We start from the raw sequence: 27,266 nt of genomic DNA, 5'->3' as shown, positions 1-27,266 counted from the left end.
TATCATGGCAGAGAATTTGCAAATGAGATTAATTTTCCTTCTCACACTTAAAAACAAAAAGGTAAACAACACTAAAAACATATTTAAAAATAATAGGGAAAATTTAAGGTTATATTTAATTGTGTTAATTATTGGGAAACTTCCTTACCAAAAGAAATATACAATGGGAATCATTAAAAAGCTATTAAAAACTATAAAAGTGGAAAAAGTAAGGAAGGCAGGAAATTAAAAATTCAAAACCAAAAGTTGAGTATGTCTGTACTCCCACATGCCCTGCAATATTCCTGCTTGCTCTTTCTATAGCCCAATCTTAAAGGCAGAGACAGCAGTACAGTCTATTAATCTGTGAGCATGTGAGAACAGGTAGAAGGATAGGGTAAAGAAGTTAATAACGATATAGTTTCAGGTCTACAAAAATTACCGAAACGGATGTTAGGGGTACACTGAACGACAATAAAGAGCAAGAACAACACTGGAGGTTCCACGTATAAATATTACTGAGGCCAAGCACATGGTCTCTTCCCTTACAGAGTTAACAAATATTGCCAAAGGATACAGGGCAGATCTAGGGAAGTACAGAGATAAGCAAATGAGAGACAAAGACATGCTCATCAACATTCTGAAAATATAATATATAAATCGAGATGGATTTTAACGAGTTTTGCTTTCTGTATGTGTGAAATGAAGACAGTACTCAATAACGTTTTTGTAATGACTTAGTGAGGATGTATATACGCACTTAGTAGAGTGACCGGCCCATAATTTGAATTCAAATGTTACCTGCCTTGTCTTTCCATAAATATTCTTTCATTAGCATCAGTAACACAACCGAATATGGTATAAGAGCAATCAAAATTTTACTTCAGAGCAGTCCAGATTTCTAAAACCACATCAGATCCAAAAGCAGACTTTGTGGACTAGGTATTATTTTAGGAATATAAATGAATGGTGCTATAGGACTCAGGCAAGAGGAAATAAAGTGCTTATTGGAGTTCAAACTGAGTTTTGTAGAATGAGTAAGATTTGGAGAAATGTCAATGGATAAAGGAAGACATTATGAAAAAGAGAAAACGTGAGATGAAACATTAATTAGCAAAGTTCATTTGAGAAAATGTTGAGTAATGTTATTTTAGAAAAAAGCAAAAACAGTCTCGCTGAAGTTTATATTGGAAAGCAGCTGGGAACATTAGGTTGAAAACCAGGCTGCATGTAGATTATGAAGAGAATCCAATGTCGTGTACAAGAAGCTTTCCCCTATAGTAGTGGTTCTCAAAACGTTCTACCTTTAGGACTCCTTTGCACTCTTAAAAATTATTGAGGCCTCAAAGAGTTTTTCTTTTTCAGTATTCTTATATTAGAAATTGAAACTAAGAAATTTTTACAACATAAGAACACAAAGTACTCATTCCATTAGCTGTTCGTGATGACGACATTACACATTATGCAGCCTCTGGAAAAGTCAACTGTATTCTTGTGAGCAAATGATTTGAGTAAAAGAAAGTAACATCATAATATTATTACAAAAATTGGTTTAAACCTCGCTGATCCCCTGAAGAGGCTTAGCAAACTCTGGGTGTCCTCATACCAATTTTGAGAGCTCCCTCGCTATAGCAATGTGAAAGACCAAAAATGCAGGGGTTTGGGGGGGGGGGGTCTGGTTTTTTGTTGTTGTTGTTTTAACCAGTCTGTTAATGGTATGCAGAAAGATACAACGGAAGACCTGTGGATTCGGCACAGTAGTGAGATAAGATTACCAAAGCCAAACTTCATATTTACAGAAAATTTCCTAAGTCTAGACTTGCAAGTAATAAGAGAGGAACAAAATGGCAATTTCTTCCCTTAATTTCACTGTACCCACCAGGATACAAAACTCATTCCTTTAGGCAAGCTATACCACAGATATGGCCTCATGCTGTAGAATGGTTCCAGTTTCAGGACATTTTATTTTTAATAAACACAATTTGTTATGTGTCAAATTTTTATCTAATGTATATGACTTCATAAGACATTATGAAAGTAAAAATTACACACTAAAAAAATATCTATCAGTCTATGTGTCCTGATATGTAGTTCTGAGATAATGATCTCAAGATTGTATGTCCAGCTAGCCCCTGAGAACTAGCCTGGGAACCTATCATACATAACACTACTTCTATAAATGCACAAACTTGCAGAATCTAATGTGTTCATAAATTTAGAAACTGTACAGAACATAGTACTGTGTTATACAAATCTATAAAACTCCTTTCTCTTTATTGTATAAATTTAAAATTTTAAGCATGATTTGGTTCATTGTGCCAAGTGTACAAATTACATAAAAAGAATAAACATTTATTAGATAGTGACTACAGATAAATTGAGTATAAATTGATACTCTTGTTTTTAGGTGATAATGGTCTAGATTTTTTAACATAATCCAATTTAGAATGTTTCAAGGAAAAGGCTAGATGATATCTAATCACTCAAATTTCATAGAGAATATTAGAAATCTAGAGAAAGTCCTTTTAATAAAAGACATTTTCTGAAATTATTAAAATGTCTCCAGCAGATGATGATTAAAGCAATGATGATAAAGGCATTCTGTATGTAAAATATCAAATATAATTATTAGATTTTTAAAATAAACTTCCTATCCTTACTGCTAGAAAGACAATTAGTACTTTTTAAATACTAATAAACTCAATAATAAATATACTAAGATATTGGAATCAACCTCTAGTAATGACAGAGGAGCAAAGTGGTGGTATAAACCTCTGAAGATAATTATAAAATATTGATACAATTAAAAAAAATTACTGCAGCCTCATAGCAAAAAGTGCCACAAATCAGAGTTCAGATCTGGCATTCAGAACTGGTAAAGCGGCTTGAAATTCAAATAAAAAGCCCAACAACATGAGAACTTCTCAAATGCTGGACTGAAAACTAAACAATACATTTATGAGAGATAACCAAGGAGTCCCAAGTGAAAAGGTAGGCTAACACCAGAACAAAATCTACTCTGAAAAGATAGAGCCAGACAGAATCAAATTTCTGAATTTGATGCTTTTCCTCCGTGAATTCCCCACAAAGCTCCAGGGGCTGGTAGCAATGACTAGACTAACTTGAAGTGTCAGAGTTGATGGAGTTTTGGACACAGGAACCCCAAACATGGCACCCTGGCATACTGAATATCGCAAGCTGAAGGAGTTTGAGAAGAAGGCAGAAGCAGGAAGGTCATTCTAACCTCTCCCTCTTGGCCCTTCTTCCCTGAAGCAAGGCATGAATCTCCCATGTGAAAGGTTACCTGTTTGTGCCAGGAGGAAAGAAGACATTCTCATCACCAGAGACAGGGAATCTGGGGCCAAGAAATCTGTATAAAGTAACTCCTCTCCCTACTTACTTCTTCACCATTTACCACCTCTCACTCAAACTCTTGTCCTGCCAGGTCTTCATGAATTTATTGGGGGTTTTTTGGTCTAAAAGGTATAAAAACTTCCTGCTCTGGGTCTTCTTTGGACCTTCATTCTCTTGTCCAGTCTCCTATGTACATGTGAAAATTTAATACAATTTATTTACTTTTCTCTTGTTAATCTGTCTTTGTCAGTTTAATTTGCAGATCCAGTCAGAGACGTGAAGAGATTGAGGAAAACTTTTTCCTTCCTACAGAGTACAGGTTCCAAAATAGTAGGGCAGCAGGAGGTTACACTGTAACCCCTGGAGAAGGTGAGCCCTATCACTGCCCAAATCCCTGACTCACCACCAAATCAGTGGTTACACAGACGCACGGGAGACAGATGGGGCCCGACTAAACAGGCATCAGGAGCTGCACATCACGGGGCAGACCAGAGTCTGCAGTTTGAAATCAAGAAACCTAAGCGTCTATTAAAACAAAAACTGAGTAATTCTTAGAAGAATAAACAGAATCCTAAGTGGCTAAAACTTTACTTTCAATCAAAAATTACTAGATATGCAACAGGGGGATGCGACTCATTCACAGAAAAGAAGTCAGTCCATAAAACCTGACTCGTAATGGGCCAGATGCTGGGTTCAGCAACAACTTTAAAGAGGTTACTTATGGTTAAAAGAATTTTTTTTTAATTGAAGGAAAATGTCATTAATAACCAGAGCTATATCCTTGATCATTGCTTTTATCTATTAACCTTTACTGAAATAGATACTGGTCTTCGCTAATAAATCTTTAAACAGTAGTATTAATTAAAAATTAGGTATAATATTTAAAATATTTAACAATCAGTATGAACAGACAACTCTCCACCAGAAAAGGGGGTGGTAAGGATGCCAGGCTGACAGGCAAAGGTATTCGTTCATTCCCACCTGAGACTAGCACTGAGGCCCGGGGACGTCGGCATTGGTACAGGAAAGGAAGAAAACAGGGTGAGTAACTGCAGGAAAACCAGATAATAAGAACAGCTGTCCTAGAACTGAAACTATATCCTAGAAGCCTCCTGCTCTTCTAGGTACTAACCCTTCAATTGCTGGATTATGAGTTGGTATGGGCTGCACTTGGAGGGCTCTTAGCAGTATCCGTTTCCCAACTTGCTCAAAAATACTTCAGTATTTTTTAACAACTGGTATTGTCATATACCTTGATAGCAATCGAATATCAGTCCTTCACAAGCTAAAAGAATAGTAACAAATACTGTCACTGTTGATATGACAAAATTCTATTTTACAGTTTAGATGTGAGTTTAAAAGTTTTTCATTTTAGCATTCCAAAAGCTAAAGCTATTAACAATACAAAAACAAATACTTTAGGGCTTCCCTGGTGGCACAGTGGTTAAGAATCCACCTGCCAATGCAGGGGACACGGGTTCGATCCCTGGTCTGGGAAGATCTCATATGCTGAGGAGCAACTAAGCTTGTGTGCCACAACTACTGAGCCTGTGTTCTAGAGCCCGTGCTCTGCAACAAGAGAAACCACCACAATGAGAAGCCTGCACACCACAACAAAGAGTAGCCCCGGCTCTCCACCAACTAGGGAAAGCCTGCGTGCAGCAATGAAGACCCAATGAAGCCAATAAGTAAATAAATAAATTTATTAAAAAAACAAAAACTTCAGTGAACTAAAGTCTTCACCATCTCTACATTTTGGGAAATTTTCCAAACTTCTCAAAGTACCCTTAATTAGAGCCTTAGTTATTAATCACTGAGTCCTAAAATGGTGGCAATTTTGGAATTTCTTTATAAAATTAACACATCTTTACTTTCCCAATTTTTGATCTCTAAATAAGGTAATTTTATTATTTTCAGTAACTTTAAAAATTATCTCATTTATTTGCTATACATATTATATTGGACTGACTTGAAAACTCAACATCTATAGAAAGGCATTTTTTTTCTTCACATGTACAAACCCTCATTTTACTGATTTTCTTCCAAATACTACCAAGCTCCTTCAGTATCTTGGTAGTTTAAACCACCACCACCACCACCAACAAATAATTGTGGATATAAAAGATGGGCAACTCTATTGAAGAAAAATAATTATGCTGAATAAAACAACGATACCTAAACTCAAGTAAAATAAAAATTATGCTTATTTTTTAGATTATAACGTTAATACATTCTTACAGTAGAAATAGTGGGGAAAAAATCTTCCTGATAGCGTTTTCGTTATTGTATAGAATATATAATTGTATTAACATAAAGAGTTGTTCCTGTATTTTTTTCTAAAGTTTAATTTCTAAGGTCATTAAAAATTCCAAGAAAACATCATTTTAAGGAATATTTATTTTATCAAGAGATATCATATTGTTTACCTAGTCTTCTATTCATAGACATTTAATTTCTTCTTAGTCTTTGTTATATATATTTTTAAAAATACTACAATGAACATGCCTGAATATAAATAGTAAGATTTGATTGTTTTTTCAAGATTGTCTATGAAAAAGAAAAAAGAGTGTCTATGAAAGGCAAACTTAAGAATAACTGGTAAAACTGACCGAAATGTTTATTATAATGCACTCTATCCTTATCCAGTCCAAAATACATTTAACTGGAACCTGATTTTCCATCTTTGAGCTGTGTGGCTCACTTCACCTGGCATACCCATTGCGGCGGGCTGAATGGTACATCCCAAAACGTGTGTCTACCTAGAACTGTGACTGTAACCTTATTTGAGAAAAGGATCTTTGTGGACATAATTAAGGTAGGGACCTTCAGATAAGATCATATGTATTACAGTGGGTCCTAAACGCAATAACTAGTGTTCTCAGCAAAGGAGGGGAAAGGACATGCAGGGAAAAAGTCCACGTGAGGACTGAGACAGAGACTACGGTGATGTGTGTACTGGCCACAGGGTGCCCTGCCAAGGACTGCCAGCAGCCACCGAAAACCAGGAGAGAGACGTGAAAAGGAGACTCTGTCAAAGCCTCCAGAAGGAACTAAATCCTACTGCCACCGGGATTTCAGACTTCTGACCTCCGGAACTGTGAGAGAATTACGTTTCTGTTAGTTTAAGCCACAGAGCTTGTGATATTTTGTTATGGCAGCCCTAGGAAATGAAGACATCCTCCAATCACATTTTAAGTCAATGTCTATTCATTGCTTCAAAAGCTACATCATCTATTCTCCATTAAACTCCCATGAACTGTCCCACTCATATTTGGTTATACATTATTTTATTCTTTAAAAGCACCATGAACATCATCTTACTTACATGTTGCATCCGTTAAAGACAATCTAGTTGTAGTTCTAACATAGTTTTTGTCTACTCAGTTACAGTATAAGATTGCTGAAGGCAGGAATGGTATCTTAAATGCCTTAACTGTCATACATTTCACCTAATATAGTGCTATATACAGTGCAAGATTTATCAGCTTTCTATTTGCTAAAATAAAGAATGACTAAAAACTTTATATTCATTAAACCATCCTTATAGAATACTTTAGAATGCTAGTGGGATCCTTTAAAGATCTATAAAATATAAAATATAAAGATATATTTAACTGCTGTTAAAACTGAAGTCTGGTCTTATGAACACCCTCATTGCCTATTGTTTTATTTTTTTATTATTTTTTAATTAATTAATTTTATTTTTTATTTATTGGCTGCACTGGATCTTCATTGCTGCGTGCAGCCTTTCTGTAGTTGCAGAGAGTGGGGGCTACTCTTCGTTACAGTGCGTGGGCTTCTTATTGTGGTGGCTTCTATTCTTGTGGAGCACAAGCTCTAGGCCCATGGGCTTCAGTAGTTGTGGTGCATGGGCCCAATAGCTGTGGCTCACGGGCTCTAGAGCTCAGGCTCAGTAGTTGTGGCACACGGGCTTAGTTGCTCCAAGGCACGTGGGATCTTCCCAAACCAGAGCTCAAACCCTGCGTTGGCAGGCTGATTCTTAACCACTGTGCAATCAGGGAAGCCCTGCCTACTGTTTTAAAAGATAAACATTTACTGTCAATGACTTAAAATCTACACCAGGAATCTAACAATATTCAAGATACAGAAAGAATCATAGAAGTTAGAAAGGATATAACAGAATAAAGTACTAGCAAAAATCTCTTCTGTAGAGGATAGGATGTGGTTACAAATAAAAGAAGTTCACCACACTACATTCATACTGTGTTTTATCGTTATTTAAGGTATAGTTGTTTAACAAATTCCACAACTGTCTGGAAAAAAGAAAAAAAGAATAGTATTAAAAATGTAAGTATACAACATACCTGAGTTCGTAAAATTTCATTTTTTGACAACTGCATATCACCAGTCAATTCTTTCACAATGATGCCCAGTGGCTCTAGACGTCTGCTGAAGTAATTTGTCATTTCAGCTGCCAATGCTTTCATTGGAGCAACATATATGATCTGCATCAAAGAAACACTAGCTTGATGAATGAGAAAAAACTACAATGTCATTTGTTTCACAGCAGTCAAGAACAAGTCACTATTTATTGTGAAATATGATTGTAGCCACTTAGGGTGAAATATCTTAATAGTGATACATGAAAAATACTGATCTTTGTTGCATAAGTGTACACTGTTTAAAGGACAATGGAATTTGTTTATATAGCCTGATCAACTTTGAAAACTGGTCCTTCAAAGCTAAGTGCATTTTCATAGCTTTCACAGGGGTAGTGGGATTTTCATAACACAAACAGGGATTGCCTAAAGGTAACGAAGTAAACCACGCAGTATTCTTCACATGACTTCATGTATAATATCCTTAAAAACTTCCAAATTTCATATAACATGTACAGTGGCAAAAATGATTTTAAATTTTACAATTTAAAAAGCTGTTGTCTGACTTGTTAATTTCCTACCTTAAATTCATTCTTTTTAATAACACCTTGTTGAAAATGTTGGCGAATTTCATGCAAAACCGTAAGCATTGCAATGTTGGTCTTTCCGGCTCCAGTAGGGGCACAAATCAGCATGTTCTCATTGGTGTTGTAGGCAGTCTCAAACACAATTGACTGGATTCTGTTGAGTCTCCTCATTCCTTTAAAAGCCAGCTGTCCAATCTAAAAAAGACATGATCCACTATAAATGATAATAGTGTGACCGTCTCATATAAAACATTAAATGTAAAATTTCTGTGATTAAAAAAAAAGGGACTAATTTGTTTAGTCTCTCACTGTGTCCTGTATTTAAACTAAGTGTGTGCAGCTGATAACCCACAACTACTGTACAATTGTAATGCACCTGGCAATTGCAACACACTAAATTTGAAAAATATGATAATGAGACTATACCTGTATCTTTGTACACAATCCTAAGTACAAAACAATGACAATAACATAATAGAACAAAATTAAACAGGTATCTTTTGATTTCATATGATGATAGCGTAGTTTATTTAGATTGAGGGTGACTAATGAAAGTGCAAACAAGAAAGTCCCTGGGGAATATAAATCAATAGGAAATTCTGTTTCAATATGTTATGGATTTTTAAAGATTTTTTTTGAAAAGGCAGCCTTAATAGTAGGAATAACAGCTACAAATTATGTTTGTTCAGAATTTACACTGTGACACATGCAACTGTAAGCACTTTGATATATGTATTTAATCTTCAAAATAGTTGTATAGTATAGACACTATTATGTCCTTTTAATAGAGAAGAAATTAGACACAGAGTAGTTAATTTTTTCTAAAATCTTCCATGCAAAAAGTCTTTAGAGAGGAAAACTACAGTGTCTGAGAGTAAACAAAAACACTGAATGGAATTAATGGCAGGAAATTGGAATAGCTACATTAATGCCAGAAAAAAATAAATTTAAAAGCCAAGAATATTACCAGGAATAGAGACCCAGTGATTTCATGATAAAGAAGATGATTAATCTTTAGGGCATAGCAATCCTAAATGTTTATATACCAAATAATAGATCTTCAAAATACATGCAGCAAAAACTGATAGACACACAAAGAGAAATGGACAAATCTGCAATTTCAGTCAGAGATTTCAACATCCCTCTCCAAGAATTGATAGCACAAGTAGGCATGAAAATCAGCAAGGCTATAATAGATTTGAACAGCACTATCAACCAATTTGACCAGATTGACATTTATTCATCTAACAACAGGGGAATGCATATTCTCTTCAAGTGCTCATGGAACATTTAACAAGATATATCCCACATTCTGGGCCATAAAACAAGTCTCAATAAATTGAAAAGGAAGCAATTTACAAACAAAATAAATTCCCTGATCGCAATGGCATTAAATTAGAAATCCTTACTAGAAAAATTCTTAGAAAATACCCAAATATTTGGAACTAAGTAACATTCTTCCTAAACAACCCATGGATGAAAGAAATGATCAAAAGGGAAATTAAGTATTCTTAATTGAAGAAAATGAAAACTCAACATATGAGAATTTGTGGCTTGTGCTAAAGCAATACTCAAGGAAAAATATATAGCACTAGCTACCTATATGAAAAAAGAAGAAAGCTTTCAAATGAATGACTTCATCTTTCAAAATAAGATATCAGAAAAAGGAAAAATTAAAACCAAAGTAAACAGAATAAAAGAAATAGTAGAGATCAAAGTAGATATCAATGAAATGAAAGCAGAAAAGCTCCTTCTTTGAGAAAAATAAAATTGATTAATTTCTAGCCAGACTTATCAGGAATAAAAGAGAGAAGACAGGGAATTCCCCAGTGGTCCAGTGGTTAGGACTCCACACTCTCATTGCCGAGGGCCTGGGGTTAAATTCCTGGTTGTGGAACTAAGATCCCACAGCTGTGCGACATGGACAGGAAAAAAAAAAAAAAGACAGAAATTACTAATGTCAAGAATGAGAAAGATGACATTACTACAGATGCTGCAAATATTAAAATATAAGGGAATTTTATAAACAACTTTATGCCAATAAATTGACCACTAAGATGAAGTGGATAACTTTCTTAAAAGACACAAATTACCAAAGCTCATTCATGAAGAAATATGCAACTTAAATAATTCCATACCTATTACAGAAAGTAAGGCTGAGGTTAAAATCCTTCCCACAAAGAAAACTCCAGGCGCGAACAGTTTCACTGGTAAATTCTACCTAACATTTAATGAGGAAATAATATCAATTTTTCATGGAGTTTTAGACTGTTCAGAAAAACTGCAGAGGAGAGAATGCTTTCCAAATCATTCTATGAGGCAAGCATTCTCCTAATACCAAAACCAAACAAAATAAAATTACAGACCAATATCCCTCATGAACACAAAAATTATAAACAAAACTTTATTATATCACATTCTACAACATAATATATATCACTACCAAGTGGGGATTATCAGAGGAATGCAGTATTAGTTTAACATTCAAACTCAATGCAATTCACCATAATAATAAACTATAATGGAAAAACCATATGATCATCTCAATAGATGTAGAAAAATTTGACAAAATCCTACATCTATCCCCGACTAAAAAGAAAAAAATCTCTCAGCAAACTAGAAATAGAAGGGAATTCCTCCACCTGACAAAGGATATCTGCAAAAACCCTACAGCTCATACTATACTTAATGGTGAAAGACTAAATGCTTTCCCCTAAAATCAGGAACAAAATATTATACTCACCACTTAACACTGTACTAGATATTATACTCACCACTTATCATTGTACTAGAGGTCAGTGCAATCCAGGAAAAGAAATTTTTTAATTTAAAAATAAAGGCATTAGATAGGAAAGGAAGAAGAAAAACTGTCTTTATTTAAAAATGACATGATTTCCTAGGCAAAAATCTGATGGAATCTACAAAAAAAATTTCCTAACACTAATAACTGAATTTAAGAAGGTTAGAGGATACATGACCAGCATTTTTTAAAAAATTATATTTCTATATACTATCAATGAAAATTCTGAAAGTAAAAAATTTTTAAAAGTCAATTAGAATAGCATCAAAATCAGAAAATTTTTTATGATGGGAAACACTTATATACTAAAAACTATGTAATTTTGCTAATAGAAATGAAAAAAAACCTATGAAAGATGTCAGTTCTTCCAAAATTGACGTACAGATTCAATGCAAATCTAATTCAGTATCTCAGCAGGCTTTTCTATAGAAATTAACAAGCTGGTTCTAAAATCCATATGGAAACACACAGGACCGAGAAGAGACAAAACAACTGTGAAAAAGAACAATGTAAGAGAGCTAAAATGACCTGATTTCAAGGATTGTTTAAAAACTAGAGAAATCAAAACACCATGGTATTGGCATAAAGATAAATAAATCGAGGAACAGAATAAGGAATCCAGAAAGAAGCCCTCACACATATGGACGGCTGATTTTTGACAAAGGCTCAAAGGCAATGCAAAGACAAAGGATAGCACTTTTGATAAATGATGCTGGAATAAATGGATAGCCACACGCAAAAGATAAACTTGGATCTATACCTCCTACCATATACAAAAGTTAACTCAAAATGGATCATTGAGAGACTGGCACAGCATTGTAAGTCAACTATACTTCAATTTTAAAAAAATTTTTAAAAAAATGGATCACTGACCTAAAATGAAACTTAAAACTATAAAACTTGTTAAAGAAAATAAAAGAGAAATTTTTTGTGGTCTTCAGTTAGGCCAAGACTTCTTAAACACAGCATAATTTATAAACAAACACTGATAGACAGCACTTAAGCAAAATAGAAACCTTACAGTTTTCACGATAACGTTAAGCAAATGAAAGAAGAAGCCACAGCACGGGAGAAAATCTCTGAAGTTTGCGTCTGATAAAGGACCTGCATCCAGAATATATAAAGAATTCTCCAAACACAACGATAAGAAAACAAACAATTCAATTTTTTAAATGTCAAATGATTTTGAACAGTCACTTCACCAAAGAAAATATGTGGATGGTAAGAAGCACACAAAAATCATGCTCAGTACCATTAGTCATCAGGGAAATGAAAGCTAAAAACCACAAGGCGATAACGCTATACAGCTATTAAAATGGCTAAATTTTTTTAAAAAGCCCATTGAAAGTGTTGGTGGGGATGTGGAGGAACTGGTACTCAATTTCACAGCTATAAATGGTGGCATTAGGATTTGAAGACAGTATAACTTCAGAATCACAGTCTTTAATGGATAATGTTTATAAACCCTATAGTATAAACCATACACAGTGTAGGTACTTGCAACTGTGTTGAAATAAATTAGTAGCATCTATTATCATCACTGTTGTATATCATCTTTGTTTTGTATATGAAGCTTCTAAAATACTATGGTAAATGAATGCTGCAATTTCCAGTCTTTATAGACTCATGACAAGAAATACAGAACAGCCCATTGTTCCTAAATTACAAATCTGATCATGTCACATTCTAGGCTGAAGATATTCTGAGACGTCTCACTGTCAATTTTAACTATACAGTGTATGTAGCATACAAGATCCTTCAAGGCACAGAAGATGTTACTATCTTCCACTACCACTATCTATATGTACTATGCTCTGAACATTCTTTGTCCCTTTGCACGACCTATAATACCTTTCCCAACTTTGAGAAACTCTTCATTATCATTCAAGCTCAAGTTCAAATGTAATCTCTGGTTCTCTCCAATTCCATAAGCAATTATTGTATTTATGCATTTATACTTTGCTGCACTTCAAAGGATTTAAGGAACTCCCATTTCTCTCAGTAGCTGGACATTCATACAACTCCCTTTATATACTGTCATTAGGGCCCTTAACCACAAACACTGAAATGCTTTGTTTATACGTATATCTGGCCCACTGGATTGAAACTAAGGATTCAGTTTTATTAGCCTTTGCATTACCATAGTACCTAACCAACTGAGAGGAACATAACAAGCCTCTAAATAAACTTTTATTGATTGATATATCAATTGAATAAATGAGGGAAAAAGTCTTGAAAGTCTTAAAAAGATGCACACTTCATACATAATATCTTCTGAAGGAACAGTAAACTGGATCTAACCAAAATATGTAGCAGTTCCAGAAAAAAATCTATATTCAACCTTGAATATGAAACATTTATTTGGTTCTTAAAGGTTACAGTTCAGTCAAGAAGTAAACTAAGGCATTAGATGAATACACTGACAGACAAACCTATCATACATGGAGGTTTATAACATTCTATTCAATACAACAATCATTTACTGATCATTTGTATAAATATTACTATGCTAAGGACTTATGTCAATATAAATATTCCTTCTCTTAACAAAAGTTAGCATCTAAAATTATCCTTAGAATATTTAATTTGTGGTTTAAAGAGAAAAAAAGATGATAAAATTATATTACATCAGTTCAGTTGTCTGTAATAAAGATACAGACTACGTGCTGAGGTATCTGAGGGGAGAGTCACTAAAAAGAACGTTATTTCACGTAGAAGAAACTGAGTACTAGAAAAACACCTGGAACTAATTAAAAGTTAGTAGTTGTTTGACAGAGATGGGAGGAAGGGGTAGCAGAGATGATGAAGATGGAAAAGTAGGCCATGACCAGACTATGAAGACCGGACTACTACAGAGACGCCTCTACCTCTAAAGATTTTCCCAAAAGACTACAGGGTAGCAGAACAAACTGAACCCTAGAGAAGAACAACTCACCCAAGTCCACACCACCAATAAATTGTGGAAGAGATGAGACCTAAACTGAGTTTGTCTTAGCTCCAGATAGAAATTACCACCAAATATACCATCTAAAATACTATCATACAATGATTCAGTTTGCCAATTAATGTCTCTATATTTATTTCAAAACCACTGCAAAAGAATCCTTAAAATATTGTTGCGGACTTCCCTGGTGGCACAGTGGTTAAGAATCCGCCTACCAATGTAGGGCACACGGGTTCGATCCCTGCTTCAGGAAGATTCCACATGCTGCAGAGCAACAAAGCCCATGCGCCACAACTACTGAGTCTGCGCTCTGGAGCCCGCGAGCCACAACTATTGAGCCCATGTGCCACAACTACTGAAGCCCACGTGCTAGAGCCTGTGCTCTGCAACAGAGAAGCTCCTGCAATGAGAAGCCCACACTCGCTGCAACTAGAGAAAGCCCACGCACAGCAATGAAGACCAACACAGCCAATAAATTAATTAACTAATTAAAAATATTGTTGCATATATACAGTCTTTACTAGCAACAGAACACGCTGATGAGAACTGTTACAAAAAAAACCTACAAAAATTTATAAATTACTTCAACAGCCCACATTCTGCCCCCCCTCAAAGTTTCTTTTTGTTTTTCATTTTAAATTTAGAAAAATGAATGAAATAATTTTCATCATAATCTTGTTAAAAAAACAAAAGGAATGTGTACAGGCAGCAACTGTAATATATTAAAAATATCACTAGAGGATTCAGTATGTTTCAAATTATGTCTGTGAGCTACTGGAACATGAGATAATTAAGTTAAAGTTCATTATGAGTAAGGAACTTGTATTTGAATGATATTCAAATTATATTCATAAATATCTTAAGAAAACAAAAGATTAGAGGAAGAAAAGTTGTGACTATATCGAAACTATTTTACTCAAATTTAGAATTATGTAATAATATTCATTGTTTTATTTATATTTCATACATACACGAATGTCTAATTAATGGCAGTAACAATCATTGCTTCCAAATATTTGATATTCCTCTAACTTATAAGAAACACAGGTATTCATTTTATACACTAATGAATATAAAAAGTTAAACTGCAATTATTTTTCTTAGTATGTTAATATTTGCTCTTAAACAGAAAACTGAGTATCTCATGGCTAATTTATCACAAAGGCTTTATGTTTAGCCCAGATAGTCATTTTAAAATATGTACCATTTTCCCTTTGAATTAGTATTAACCAAGCATTTTCAAAACATCATAATCAGTAGATGAAACTGTTACAAATTTCATCCTAAGACCACTTGTCTATGTATACTTTGGACTCATCAGACTACGAATCTTACAGAAATGACATGAATCATATATGCAATTCCATAGAAAATATGTTTCTAATATACTTCATCAAACACTAGCTACACGGGCTGCTGTGAAATGCATGCTTTATTTTTAAAAAATAATCTGGATGATACTATTTACCTGGAAGAACAAAAACGTACACTAAACATTCTATATTAACTGTTTATAACGATCAAATGTAGGTACTTACAGTGCCAGTCAATTAAAATGCCTTAACTGGGTATCTAAGATAAAGCCAGGATCATGTCATCCCTTCCAAGTTAGTGTATGTATCATAAGCTTAAGTTTTAAATATTCTAACAGGAAACATCAATTTCAGTAGTTATTTAGGAAAATCATATAGATACTAAAGACATACAGTATGTAATTTTCACAGTTTAAGTTTCCTCTAGCTCTAGATAGCATGTGCCTTAGGCTCAGAATTTCAGAATCAGAGATAATTACAACTCAGTACAGTCAGTTCAAGGTCTATATGGTGGAACCCACCAGGCTGACGATTCTCACAAACCACGTTCCAAAGCAGAAACTACTCAACAGCCATGGGACGCATTCTATTTACTACGATGGAAAGATCTTGTTATTTGAAAAAAGCAAGATGCATAAAAATATTACAACATGCTACTTTTCTCAAAGATGGTGGGGTGGGAATTAGGGAATAAGAATCTACTGCTTATATATGTTTAATATTTAACACTGAAATACGTTTATATTTGCTTGTAGACATTCTGGAAGAATACATAAAATCTAATATACTGATTTTTTTTTTTTTTTTTTTTTTGGCACACGGGCTTAGTTGCTCCGCAGCATGTGGGATCTTCCTGGAGCTGGGATTGAACCCGTGACCTCTGCATTGGCAGGCGGATTCTTAACCACTGCACCACCTAGGAAGCCCCTATACTGATTTTTAATAGAAGGAAGGAGCTGGGCAGATAGGGGACAAGGATATATTAAGAGACTTCTCACTATTTAAGGATTTCTAGTTTTTAAAATGTGATAATACCGATGCAAAAAGTAAAAGATAAAAGACATACACAAAGATATACAACTGACTGCCTTAAAAAAACAGAAAAAGTAAAGGTGTGTTTGATTAAGTGGAGATGCCTAAATGAGCTCTCAAGTATTGCAAAAATGTTTCATATTAAAAAAGTTCTTTTTATTATTCCTAGAGTTTTACCCTCCACAGATGAAAAGGTAAATTGAATTACTCTTCTGAAGGTTCTTTAAATTAAGTCATATGTCCCTCAAACTCACTGTCCTCAACATTCTCTTTTTTGGTCTTAATAGGCTCAGTTCCTCAAAGGTTTCTCTCAATTAAAAGTTTAGAGATAGAAGAAAAAGCAGGTTCTCTTCCTACATCCAGTACCTGTAGCATTAGACTTGGGACCTCACCCAAGACTCCATGGTTTCATCAAAAGTCCAGATCTGTTATTAAATGCAAAGCCTAAACTATACCCTGCCATTATCTAAAATGTACCCTCCCATTCATTCATCGTACAACACTAAACTCTGCCTACCAAGTGCCAAGCTGTGAGGACTTATTCTCTGTCCTCAAGAGCTAAAGGTGAATCTGGACTACCAGGAGTCTGTTACTCAGGCCCCAACTATACCTCTGCTACTACACACCTCCACACCCTCACCTTTAAAGGAACGGAACCAGGGAAGACCTAGGAGGCTACTTCACCACCAAGGCCAAATTGATGATTTGTAACAAGATCAGTAGCCTAATACATTATAAAAAAAAACTAAAATGTTACATTATCCTTAAGGCTCTTGAATTGTAGATAAATACATAAAAAACATTCCTTGTTATTTAAGTTGGCTGGTAAGTTGTTCACTAATCTGTTTAATGATAATAGTATCCTTTAGCTAGCATTTCTAATTGAGCATATACTATACAGTAGGCTTGTTTTAAATGCTTTAAGGGGATTATTTTTCTCAACATTCAAAGAAAACCCATAAAGTAGGTCTTTTTTATTATCCTTATTTTAGAGGTGGGGAGACTGGGCATGGAGAGATTAGAGAGCTTGCCCTGGCATAAATGGCCAATAAGCAGCAGAGCAAGGACTGGAACAAGTTCAAATTTTAAAGTTCAAGTTAAAAACTTGTAAAGCTTACTGATTTCATTTACACTTTTATTCCTTATGCTAATTTTTTAATCAAGTAACTTAATTTTATAAAAATAAAAATATAAAGTCAATGAAAATAATGGACCATACTAATAACTGAATAAATGCAAAATAGAGTAAGTGTACTTTTTAATCTGGGTGTTTATGATTTTTTAAAAACTGATTAGTCTTGATAATGTTTACATCTTCATATGCATCACACACACTGCTTTTACATGATCAACATTCATAAATCTGCATTTCATTTTACCTAAAAATTCCACTTCCAAAAATGTATCCAAGGTAAACTAACTGAACAAGAATGCCAGATAGATAAGCAAAAAGACGTCTGCTAAACTATCATTTATAATAAAAACAACTAGTACAAGTTGAATGTCCATAAATAGGAGGCTGAGATAAGTAATTCATGATGCATTTTTATGAATTACAGTAGTTAAACAGGATGAAGAAAATATATGTTCTCACAGGGAAACATATCTAAAAGGGGAAAAAAGCAGGCCACAGAGCAGTCACATAATTAAATATAATCTGTTAATACAACAAAACTATGGAAAGATACAGATCAAACTGTTCAGTTGGATCTGGGATTATAAAGGAACTTTTATTTCTGTTTTATAAACAGATATTACATTTTAGATATTACTTTTTTAATAGAACAGATTTCATAATTAGCTCCACAAAAATGCTTTTCTCTTTACATTAAAAAAGAAATATTTACTTCAAGGAAAAACAAAAGGGGGACACCTACTCTATGTTGTCTTAATGTACTAAAAATAGTAATAATTTCTTTCTTGACAGATATAAATACCTAATGTTTTTATGTCAGTACAAAGTAACTGATTCACCCTGTTTTTCATATAAAGAGTTCTACATCTTTACCAAACCCCAAATTTCCAATTTGTACTCCCACTTGAAAACACATTGAAATATTACTCAATTCTGTTAATTAAGAGATAAGAAAAAAAAGAGAGAGATAAGAAAGACAGTGTATGGCCACTATCAGCTCCTCTTTACTGAAGAGCTATGTTTTAATGTTTCACGATATTAATTCATTTTGAAACAGACAATCTGGGTAGAGGAAATTAAGTCTTAGCAACAAAAGGCCTCAGGAGAGTAATCTACTATTAAATCTCTGAAGGAAATGAGATTGTAAGATTTTGTGTGAAAATCAGGTAAGTTAGTTATTGTCTAAAATGAAACAGCCAATTTTCATTACATACAGAAAAGAGCAATAAGAAATCACAATGCATAATTCATAATCCTTCCATATTATTTAAAGGAATGCATTTACATCATTTAGAAGAGTAACCAAAAAAACTCAATATGCCTTTACATGACAATTCCTAAAAATTCTCTCATCCTGAAAATAGTCCATTTAACAACACCCAAAAAAACCCAATTAAATAAATAGATGGCTCTTCTAAATATACTGTACTCCCTGATGACAAAATGATAAATAAGTAGCTATTACCGGCCTTGAAGAGAAAAATACAAGGAGAGAAAAACAAATAATTGCAATGCTGCTGGATTTAATTGAGAACTTAAGGCATAATGGGTGTTAGAAAGGAGCACTAACCTCTTCTTGGAAGGGTAAGTTACCCTCCTCATTCCCAGATCTGAGCTAAGACTTAACAGCTGAGAAAACTGAAGAAAAAAAATCGCAAGAGGGAATTTTAAAAGACAAACAAAACTCTGGCTACACAATAACAAACTCCACTGATACACCACTGAGAATGTACATGTGGGTTTCTACCAGCACACTCTTTTAACAAGTCAGCAGTCAGATGTCCTTCTGCAACACTTTCATCAAGGTGCTGGGCCAACAGTCACATTCTTCATGCACAAGAAGACAGTAAAACACATGGTTGAACCTCAGTTATGAGTTTGATTGGTCCAGGTTTGGTTTGTTTATCTTTAGACAGAACCATCAGAATAAGTGAGGGCTGGATTCACAAAACCAGTATTAAAATTACACATACAAACTTCAGATGCTTAAAGCGGAGGTAAAATTAGAGACAAAGAATCTGCCATTTTCTACTAAATTAATAAATTATTTTCATAAGGGAGATGAACTTATCCTGACATGTATATATTATAAGTATCCCTCCAGGACGTCACTTTAAGTGTTAGATCTTAAAAATGTAAGACACTATTATTTAATTGGTATTACAGTCTTTTTGACCCAAATTGTGAGACCTGCCTTGTAATAAACAGATGCATGTTTAACCATAGCAATAAAATAGAAGCAAAAGAGTCTCTGTCAAATTCTGTTGAGTCCCACAAAGAAAATGTTATTTTCAGTTTCTTGGCTGATACTTACAGTAATAACCTGTTTCAGCTTTGACCTTAACTTTTAAATTACTTTCACAAGCTTTCTTGAAACCTTTAAAGAGGGTAACGTATTTGGGCACTTATGCGGTCAAGCTCACAAAATGTTACAGTTGTTAAATTATAGGTAATTTCTTAATTTAAAATGTTTTTACAGTACCAATGACTTTAAGCTTTCCAAAACCAATTAAATAAAGCAAGGATGTCATTTTAAATATATATCTCTTTAAACAAGAAAATTTCATATTAACAGAATCCTCATCAAATAAATTGTTTTGAAGGATAAGAGACTATTTTCACTAATCTAACAATATTTGAATAACTTATTATGATTTTAAGTCAAGAATCCATTTAATACAAAATAATAATAGCACAGCAAAAATGTGTTATATAAATGAAAGTATTAATGACTTTTTAGAATAGTTCAATATACAAATGTGCACACACACGTGTGTATTCAAATATTCCAATGCTTAACAACATACTTGGTATTGACTTCCTAAAGAACGAAATTTATAAATGCTTATTTAAAACGCAAAATGTCAATATTTTAAAAACACAATTTAATGTCATTAACTCATTTCCATAAAAGCACAATCTCAGAATTTTCTTTATTTATTACTAACAAGTAGTAAACTGGGCTTATAAATGGCTTTCTTAAATTGAAATTTACTGCTCATTCCCCACGTGAGATTTTAAGCTCACACAGAAGGGTTCCAAAACTACACTGAACCCATCACTTGAGAGAGCTGGGGAAGGACCTAGTCAAAAACTGCTGGGGAGAAGCTCAGCTAAGGATGTGCTGGGGCGGTTGAAGTCTTAAGAAAAGGTTTCTCACACACGGAGTAGGGAATATTCATGCTTTGAAAAGTGACAGATTTTCAGAACTCAACCCTTGAGATGTTCATTTATTTTGCTAAGGTGGGGAATAGTAACTTGGACATTTCTTAACAACCCCCCAAGAGATTACCAAGTACAAGCAGGACTGAGAACTGTTAGCCTAACTTTTCATACTCACCCCCAACACAGTGATTAAGATTCTCTTAGTCATCTGATTTTTTCATAATTTAACACAACCTACTCTGGGAAAAACAAAGTACAGTTTACTTAGGAAAACTTCTGTGTAAACATGTATCAAATTAGAAGGAAGAAATTAGGTAAGGGGATCCCCTGTAAGATGAATGCTTTACTTGAACTTGTGTTGTATGCAAAGATTTAAAGGATAAGCAAAACATTTAAAAGAAAGAAATCATGAAAGATATGCAATAAAACATGATATTATGCAGACTAAGAATTCATTGAGATTTCTTTATATATTGATTTCCTCATACATTTAAAATTATCCCAAATTACATAATTATTATTTCATACAACTCTGATATTAATCAAGAATGTAAGAGCTTGCTGAGAATACAAAAAGCAAGGTAACCTATGTTTATCTAGTCACTCTTTGATATCCAATATTTGATACTGGATCAAATTTAAACTTGTCCTCTCTAAAACCTCTTGCTTTCAGGGTTTATATCAATACAAGGGGATTAAGTTAAATAATGTGATACAAGGTGCCTTAAAAAATGCACAGTATTAACTAAAAAATAAAAATGCAAGTTCCTTTGTTTTATCTTTATTAAAGCTGTCTTCTACGTTACTTCATCTCTGAGGAATTTTAAAGTTACTTGAACCAAAATAATTCCACCTACCCATACCTCTTAACAGAACGATTCGAAGTATGCTCTGAACTTTTTCAGGATTGCAGCACCATACTGCAATTTGGGTGGCTAATCTTCCAAAATGTATCATAGATACTGCTACACATTTTCTGTGTGCCGATTCGTGTAATCTTTTCAAAATAGTATGATGAGGAAACTGAAACTTAGAGGTGCTATGTAAACTTGATCCATATCACAAAATGGTGAAGCTGAGAATTCAACATCAGTTCTACTTGCCTAATGGGATAGTAAGTTCCTCAAAGTCACAATTATAATTCTAAACCTTTTGGTATCCACTGGAGCACAATGTCTTGCATCAATCAAGAGCTCAAGAAATGATGACTGATGACTGAAAACCAATCCATACATACCTTCAGGGATAAATAATGAAAACCCGTAAGCAGCAATACAATCATACCCAATATTTCTGTTTATTTATGATAGACTGGTGTAACCACAATATATAGATATGCGGGAAGATACGGACTAAGTCTATCTCTAAAGCAACTTGAAATTCCCATGTTACAAGTTAAATTCATCTGCTTTTCAGACTTCTGAATTCATCTGAGTTCTAAAATTATCATTCTGGGGTAGCTCAGTATGCCATTAAGCTTTTAGCTTCTCTCTTCTAATTTCCCTCCCCATAAAATCAATAAAGCATAGGTTGTAAAGAAAATTATTTTGTTCAATCACTCCTAGCTAGAGGCAGATGTTAGTTATAACTCTCTTTAGTTCAGCAGGTATTTTTCAAACAGCTGGTGCTGTTTCCCTAGTTAGCTCTTTGCAAATGTTCCCAGTAGACTTTATGGTACTGCAATCCTGAAAAAGTTCAGGGCATACAGACAAAATTAATTCTTTTTTAGAAAAGAAGATATAGATAGCACTTCCCTTTACCTAGCTATTTCATATATTTGAACTACAGTGCACTTTCATAGCAAACAAACATTACTTTTTAATCATATAATCTAAATACTTGCTGAGTGTCAAAAATATATACAGATCTCTTATTCATAGGGAAGTTTATCTAATGGAACAAATTTTTACATATTGAACATTTACTGACCCCTAAAACAGAAGATAATATAGTATCAAAAGCATACTTTCACACATAGCAGACTGAGTGCATCAAAATCTAATCCCAATTACTTTTGAGAGTAAGCTGAGAAATTTTAAAGATTTTCCGTACAATTTCCATGGTAATACTTTAAATAATACTTGAATAATAATATACTGGCCCTCCTGACAGTGACCAAGTTTTTATAACAAAAATACCATTTTAAAGTTTCTATATACAAAGCAATATGGGCAAGACAAAATCTCCAATATACTACACCAATCTACACAAAGTTTTCAACACAAAATCAGAAACTGTTCCTTTCTCTGTACACCCCATACGAGCTGTGTTATGAAAACATGGTTAAGTTCATTGTCACTCTTCAGAAAAGGCCCAATCTGCCCAGACGACAGCAGTTGAGAAACAACTCAAGTCTCAAGTTCTCCAAGAAATCTTCATTAACAGCTATAACCTGTACTGACCCCTCTGCCTTCTATATAAGGTTACATTAAATTCAAATGACTATTTTTAGTTTTTTAAGGAACCTCCAAAGTGTTCTCCTTAGTGGCTGTATCAATTTACATTCCCACCAACAGTGCAAGAGGGTTCCCTTTTCTCCACACCCTCTCCAGCATTTATTGTTTGTAGATTTTTTTGATGATGGCCACTCTGACCGCTGTGAGGTGATACTCCAGCAATCTCGCTACTGGGCATATACCCTGAGAAAACCATAACTGAAAAAGACACATGCACCCCAATGTTCACTGCAGCACTATTTACAATAGCCAGGACATGGAAGCAACCTAAATGTCTATTGAAAGATGAATGGACAAAGAATATGTGGTACATATATACGATGGAACATTACTCAGCCATAAAAAAAGGAATGAAATTGGGTCATTTGTAGAGACATGGATGAACCTAGAGTCTGTAATACAGAATGAAGTAAGTCCGAAAGAGAAAAACAAATATCGTATATTAACGTATATATGTGGAATCTAGAAAAATGGTAAAGATAAACCTATTTGCAGGGCAGAAACAGAGACACAGATGTAGAGAGTGGATGTGTGGACATGGCAGGGGGAGGGGGGAGTGAACCGGGAAATTGAGATTGACATATATACACTACTGTGTGTAAAACAGATAGCTAGTGGGAACCTGCTGTATAGCGCAGGGAGCTCAGCTTGGTGCTCTGTGGTGACCTAGATGGGTAGGATGGCAGGGGGGTGAGGGGGCAGTTGGGAGTCAGGGGGAGAGTGAGGTCCAAGAGGGAGGGAATATATGTATACATAGAGCTGATTCACTTTGTTGTACAGCAGAAACTAACACAACATTGTTAAGCAACTATACCCCAATTAAAAACAAAACAAAAAAAATTCAAATCACTGATTTTGTACTTAGTACATTCCACAGTATCTTGTTGGTAAATACTCAACACAGATGCCATCTTATGCCCCCAACTATGCTGCCAGCTCAATGAAGACAGGGATTTTTTTTTTTTAATATTATCTAACACTGTTTGTCATGTTTTAGGGGCATGAAAAATGTAAAGTCCTTTTACCTTCCTCTTTGCTGATGTTAAGCAGACAACAGAATGAGAAAATGAGCAAGAAGTTAAAAAGAAAGTTTTATCTGGAAACATGATGGTAAAACTGGAAAATTCAAAGGGCAAAGGGAAGAACTGAAAAGCAGGCAGAGAGAAAAGCTTACCTTAAAATAAATCAAGACTAGATCGATTGCAGATTTTTCAAAAGCAAAAATGAAAAGCAAAAGATGATATAGTAATATTTTTAATATGCTAAGAGAAAATACCCATGAACTTAAAATTCTATTACCAGCTAAAATATCTTTCAAGAATAATGATAAAATAAAAGGTTTTTTTAATTTTAATATTTTTTAAAGTTTTTTTTTGATGTGGACCAGTTTTAAAGTCTTTATTGAATCTGTTACAATATTGCTTGTTTTAAAGGTATTTTAGATTAACAAAAATTAGAAGAATTTTAATCTGCCACCACCAGATTCCCACTAAAGAAAATTTAGGTAATAAAAAGTCACAGGACATGAAAGCACTGGATAAAATTTAAAAACAATGAGCAAACTATGTAGGAAATCCAAATAACTACTGACTATAAAATAATAATAATAGTATCTGGTATAAAAACTAAAACAAAATAGAACTAAAGTACATGACAACAATATCAAAGAAGTTAGAAAAGAAGCCACTGGAGTTTAAAAGTTTTAACAAACTTATTCTGTAATAGTTTTAGGTTTACTCAGCACTTAGAAGAGACAAAAAAAAAAAAAGGAACGAAAGAAAAGAACTAAGTTTCAAGATATCCAACTATGGAGGGCATAAAGTTCTGACAGACAGCTCTGTTATTTTGGGGCATCTCAATCTTTGCATTATTGACATTTTGGTAACTCTTTATTGTGAGAGGCTATTGTGATAGGCTGTCATGTGCAGTGTATAATGTTTAGCAGCACCCTGGCTTCTATTTACTAGACACCAGTAGCACCCAGTAGCACCCTCCTAGATGTGACATATGTCTCCAGACATTGCCAAATATCTCCTGAGGAGGATGTGAGAGGTGGTAAAACTGCCAAACGAGAATCGCTATTGTAGGTAAAGAGTGGAAAAGGTGGGGTGGAGTCAACTCTTTTTTCCTTTTTCATTTTACTTAAAACCTTACTTGAGAGTACAAACCTTACTTTCCCAATAATTTAACTGTGAGAAGAAGACTTTTTCCTTCCTTTGATAACAACTTATCTTGGAATGCCATTAGCATCCTTCAGAGGGAGGCGGGAAAACACACCTTTTGTCTTGCTATACAGTCGTCTCTCAATGTCTGAGGAGAGCCTGGTTCCAGGACTCCAGCAGATACCAGACTACATGGATGCTCAAGTCCCTTACATAAAATGGTGTAGTACTTACTTACAACCTACACACATCTCCTGTATATGCTAAATGATCCCTAGATTACTGTAATATCTAATGGAAGGTAGATGCTATGTAAATAGCTGGTGGCAAATTCAAGTTTTACTTTCTGGAAGTTTCTGGAATTTTTTTTTTCTATTTTCAATCCAGTTGGTTGAATCCACAAATTCAGAACCCACAGATATGAAGGACTGAATGTAATTCCCAATTTCCAAATTTATCTGCTGCTTTTGGTTCAGAAAGAAATATAAAATCCCTAGATAAACACTGAAGATTCTGTTAAAACATAGCTTCATGTCCTATTCCATCAGTTTTATGTCTTACTTCATTCCCTGAGAGCTGACTTTCTCCTTTTGGGGAAGATATTTTTATTGTAAAAAAATAATCAGAGAGAGAGAGTTGATAGCTCCAGAGCTCTGCAGAGAGTCTCCCTCAAGTCTTTGGGTGAGTACTAAGTAGTGCACATATATGAGAAAACTACCCAAGGTAGGGGGAAAGAACCATCTGAATAAATTAGAGGAAGCAAATTCAAATCTCACCACACAGTGTCTAGAATAGTTCTTGTTGTTACCAGCCATAACAGCAAACCTCCTAATTAACTGAGGATTAAGTAGAATACTCAGAAGGCTTTGTCTCAGCTGTGGGGCAAAATTAGCACTGGACTAAAATGCTGCTCTGAACCACTTAAGAAATTTTAAAAGTGGGGGACTCGAGGGAGGGTGAGGGGGGAGTCGAGGGAGGGAGGGAATATGGGGATATGTGTATAAAAACAGATGATTGAACTTGGTGTACCCCCCAAAAAATAATAAATAAATAAATAAAATTAAAAAAAGAAAAAAAAGAAACTTTAAAAGCAAGACCAGAAGTAATCAAACTGATCCAAAGTAACTTAACTATGTCCCAGGGGAAAAAACTCAAGAATGTTTATAAGAAAAATATCCAGTACTCAACAAGGTAAAACCACATTTGGCATTCAGTCAAAAAGGATCAAACTAAAAAGCAGAAAATAAAATTATCATAAGAAATAAGAAAAACTGATACAATCCAGAAATAACACAAATGACAGGCTGTTCAAGAAACTAGAGCAAGATTCAGCAAATTATGGCCTGTGGACCAAATCTGGTCTGAGGTCTATTTTCATTTGTTTGTTTTGTTTTGTATGGCCTATGATCTAAGAATAGTTATTACCTTTTGAAAGTGTATCTTAATAAAAAAAATAATAAATATGGAACACAGACCCTATATGGAACACAAAGCCTAAAATAATTACTATCTGCTCCTTTATGAGAAAAGTTTAATGACCCCTAAGCTCTAGAAATGATTCTGTAAGTAGAGATATAAAAGATATTAAAAGAACTCCAATCAAACTTTTAGAGATAAAACTATAATGACTGAGATGAAAAACACACTGGATGGGATTAATTGCACTTTAGATACTGCAGAAGAAAAGATTACTGAATTTGAAGATGAGGCAATAGAAACTACCCAAAATAAAACATAAAGAAAGAAAAATACAAAACAAAACAAAATTAAAGTTAACAGAACACCATTAAGCTGTCAGACAACTTAAGGAATCCTACTATACCTATGATAAGAGCTCCTGAAAGGAGGGAAGGGGGCAGACAATTTTTGAAAAAGTAATGGCTGAAAATCTCCCATATTCGATGAAAACTATAAATCCACAGATCCAAGATGTTCAACCAATGCTAAGCACAAAACAACAACAACAAACAGAAACAAAAAAACCTGAAGAAAACCACAC

At 34.2% G+C, this 27,266-nt stretch overlaps 1 protein-coding gene across 4 annotated transcripts in view; it reads right to left on the bottom strand.

Annotated features, from left to right (window-relative positions):
• Positions 1 to 27,266, bottom strand: part of ASCC3 (activating signal cointegrator 1 complex subunit 3) — a 330,464-nt gene that overhangs the window by 228,463 nt on the left and 74,735 nt on the right. For all 4 annotated transcript variants that reach the window (XR_009054214.1, XR_009054215.1, XM_057737877.1 and 1 more), the window contains 2 exons: positions 8,255 to 8,455; positions 7,659 to 7,799 (listed from right to left, as the gene is read on the bottom strand). Coding sequence is in view for 2 of the 4 variants with exons in the window: in XM_057737877.1 (XP_057593860.1) it covers positions 7,659 to 7,799; positions 8,255 to 8,455 (342 nt within the window). In the remaining 2 variants the exon portion in view is untranslated. The remainder of the gene's footprint in view (positions 1 to 7,658; positions 7,800 to 8,254; positions 8,456 to 27,266) is intronic.

The sequence above is a fragment of the Hippopotamus amphibius genome, chromosome 6 (genome assembly GCF_030028045.1).
Source record: "Hippopotamus amphibius kiboko isolate mHipAmp2 chromosome 6, mHipAmp2.hap2, whole genome shotgun sequence".
Classification (NCBI taxonomy): Eukaryota; Metazoa; Chordata; class Mammalia; order Artiodactyla; family Hippopotamidae; genus Hippopotamus; species Hippopotamus amphibius.
Note: the sequence above shows the minus strand (reverse complement) of the source record. Positions and strands in the feature narration are given on the sequence as shown.